Here is a 3,076-nt window from a genome sequence, read left to right as displayed (position 1 = left end):
ATTTACGTGATATAATCTTTTTGTACTTCTGTTCCACCAAAATTAGCGATTTTAGAAAATCATTTAGTTGTAATCCAGAAAAATCATTTCGATTAATTTCTTGAAAGACGAAAGTTGAAACGCAGAAGAAGTAGAGAATTATTATGGAAGAGTGTGTTGGAAGTATGTACCTTTTTTCAGAGCCTAAATTAAATTTATAATATATATTTTAGACGTTAGAAATAAAAAAAGATAACAAATTTTAATCTTGCAATCAAAATATAAAAAATCTTTAATTATTTTATATTAATTAAGATTTATTTTTCACAATTTCTATTGTTTTCATTATTAGACTAATTTTAATGCAAATAAAAGTGATTAAAAATGTCAATAATTAATCAACAAAATTACGTAATATGGTTATGAAAACGCGACTTGTCTGCGATGTGATGAATCACAGCGGTTCTAAAACGTTTAAATAGTACTCATATAAACATGACTCGACTCGAATTATCACGAGGAATCATTTGTCACACCTGCGTAACGATGATTCATTTGCACCTGCGAATATTTAAATCATTTTTTACATGATTATGAAAACGCGAAAACTACGTCGCGATGAATTGCAGCGGTACTACAACGTCTAATCAATTCTCGTGTGTGCACGAATCGTTTCGAAAAGTCACGAAGAATCAGCTGCAATCATTAAACTAATCCTTATATGGTTATAAAAAAGCGACACATCTGGCTACCGACGAATCGGAAATTAATTCATTTTCTTTCAAATTGAATGAATACAAATCATAAAGTCTACTATCAATTTCATTAGAAAACTTTCCAAATATTTCTTACAATTTATTGCACTCAAAATACTAAGAAATTTGCATTTACCCAAAAAGGATGAATTTAAAAATACAAATTGTGGTAGTAATTAAAATAGTTTTATAATTTAAAATATCTCTTTGTATTTTATTATACAAATAGATATTTGCTATTAATTTTACGACATATTAGATGGATTTTCCTATTTTGTTTATAACGGGGCAATAAAATCAAATTTTTCCAAAAAACAATTCAGTTCTGCATCTACCTGCTTATTTTTGGGGTAACCCCCACTCCAATTTTTAGCAACCTCAAATCATGATCGATGGTAACGTAAGGACATTTAGGAATGAAACAAATCATTAGTTCTCCAGCAGACATCAGAGAAGCAGTGAAAACTTATTTACATACAAAATGTCTTATTCCAAAGTTACAGTTGAATCATCTTCGAAAAGTGGTAAAAGTGCAATTAGTCATAAATCGGGCGTCAGTTTCGGTGATGCTCTTACGATGTATGATATATGCTATGATGGTAAAACATCACAATCTACTGAGGTGAAGTCTTTACTGAAGAAAAAAGTACCGACTAAACCGAAAAGTGCAAGTTCTAGTGCCAAGGAAAATAAATATCCAACGGATCCTAAAAGTAATAAGGATAAGGAAAACGAAGACAAGTCGAGGAAAAGTAGAATTTCAAAACGATTTGTAGAATTATTTGGCGATGATCTGTCCGATGTTGAAAAGCCCGAGAAGAAGGACAACAGAAGTGATAAGGACAATATTAGTAAGTTGGGATCAAAGCAGTCAAGAAATTCGAACAAGGAAAATGAAGTGAAGTCGAGGAAAAATAGAATTTCAAAACGATTTGTAGATCTATTTGGCGATGATCTGTCCGATATTGCCAAGCCTGAGAAGAAAAACAACAGAAGTGATAGGGACAGTACAGTAAATCTAAGCAAGGAAAGCGAAGACAAGTCGAAGGAAAGTATAATTTCAAAACGATTTGTAGAATTATTTGGGGATGATCTGTCCCATGTTGATAAGCCTGAGGAGAATGAAAACAGAAGTGATAAGGACAGTATAAGCAAATTGGAATCGAAGCAGTCAAGAAATCCGAGCAAGGAAAATGAAGTGAAGTCGAAGAAAAGGACTCACGAATCAGAGACTTCGCCGTTGGAACCGTCTTGCAAAAAACGGATTGGTCAAGGGCTGATAGATATCGACATAAATGTAATGTATGCCCAGACTGCAGTGAAGATATCGTCTAAAGTCGATAAGAAAATTGACACGAGAAGATCCAAGGAGAAGTCGTCCAGGTCAGGACGCGATAGGCACGAGAAGCACCGTAGTAAAGGTGTCATATATTAAGAACAACACCGATTTTGTTATATCTAAATTATAGTTTTTTCTTTCAGTTTGTAATATTATGTTTTGTTTAATTAATTATGATTAATGTGTTATAATTGTTGTCCGTACTTTTTAGTTGTTTTAAATAAATGATATAAAACTAATTTAATTTGTAATTATTTACGTGATATAATGTTCCAACAAATTTAGCATTTTTAGAAAACCATTTAATTGTAATCCAGAAAAATCATTTCGATTCATTTCTGCAAAGACGAAAGTTGCAACGCAGAAGAAGTAGAGAATTATTATGGAAAAGTGTGTTGGAAGTACGTAACTTTTTTCAAAGCCTAAATTAAATTTATAATATATATTTTATATGTTAGAAATAAAAAAAGATAACAAATTTTAATCTTGCAAGCAAAATATAAAAAATCTTTAATTAATTTATATTAATTAAGATTTATTTTTCACAATTTCTATTGTTTTCATTATTAGACTAATTTTAATGCAAATAAAAGTGATTAAAAATGTCAATAATTATTCAACAAAATCGACGAATCGGAAATTAATTCATTTTCTTTCATATTGAACGAATACAAATCATAAAGTCTACTATCAATTTAATTAGAAAACTTTTCAAATATTTCTTACAATTTATTGCACTCAAAATACTAAGAAATTTGCATTTGCCCAAAAAGGATGAATTTAAAAATACAAATTGTGGTAGTAATTAAAATAGTTTTATTATTTAAAATATCTCTTTGTATTTTATTATACAAATAGATATTTGCTATTAATTTTACGACATATTAGATGGATTTTCCTATTTTGTTTACAACGCGGCAATAAAATCAAATTTTTCCAAAAAAACAATTAAGTTCTGCTTCTACCTGCTTATTTTTGGGGAAACCCCCACTCCAATTTTTAG

General features: G+C 29.8%; 1 protein-coding gene across 1 annotated transcript; it reads left to right on the top strand.

Annotated features, from left to right (window-relative positions):
* The first annotated feature begins 1,215 nt into the window (after positions 1-1,215).
* LOC108562204 (arginine/serine-rich protein PNISR-like) lies at positions 1,216-2,169 on the top strand. Its single transcript, XM_017920471.1, has one exon. The coding sequence runs from the start codon at positions 1,216-1,218 to the stop codon at positions 2,167-2,169; it is 954 nt and encodes a 317-aa protein (XP_017775960.1).
* Positions 2,170-3,076: the final 907 nt, after the last annotated feature.

This window comes from Nicrophorus vespilloides, unplaced genomic scaffold (genome assembly GCF_001412225.1).
Source record: "Nicrophorus vespilloides isolate i.1.1-1 unplaced genomic scaffold, Nicve_v1.0, whole genome shotgun sequence".
NCBI lineage: Eukaryota > Metazoa > Arthropoda > Insecta > Coleoptera > Silphidae > Nicrophorus > Nicrophorus vespilloides.
This window is presented reverse-complemented; position numbering and strand designations above follow the sequence as displayed.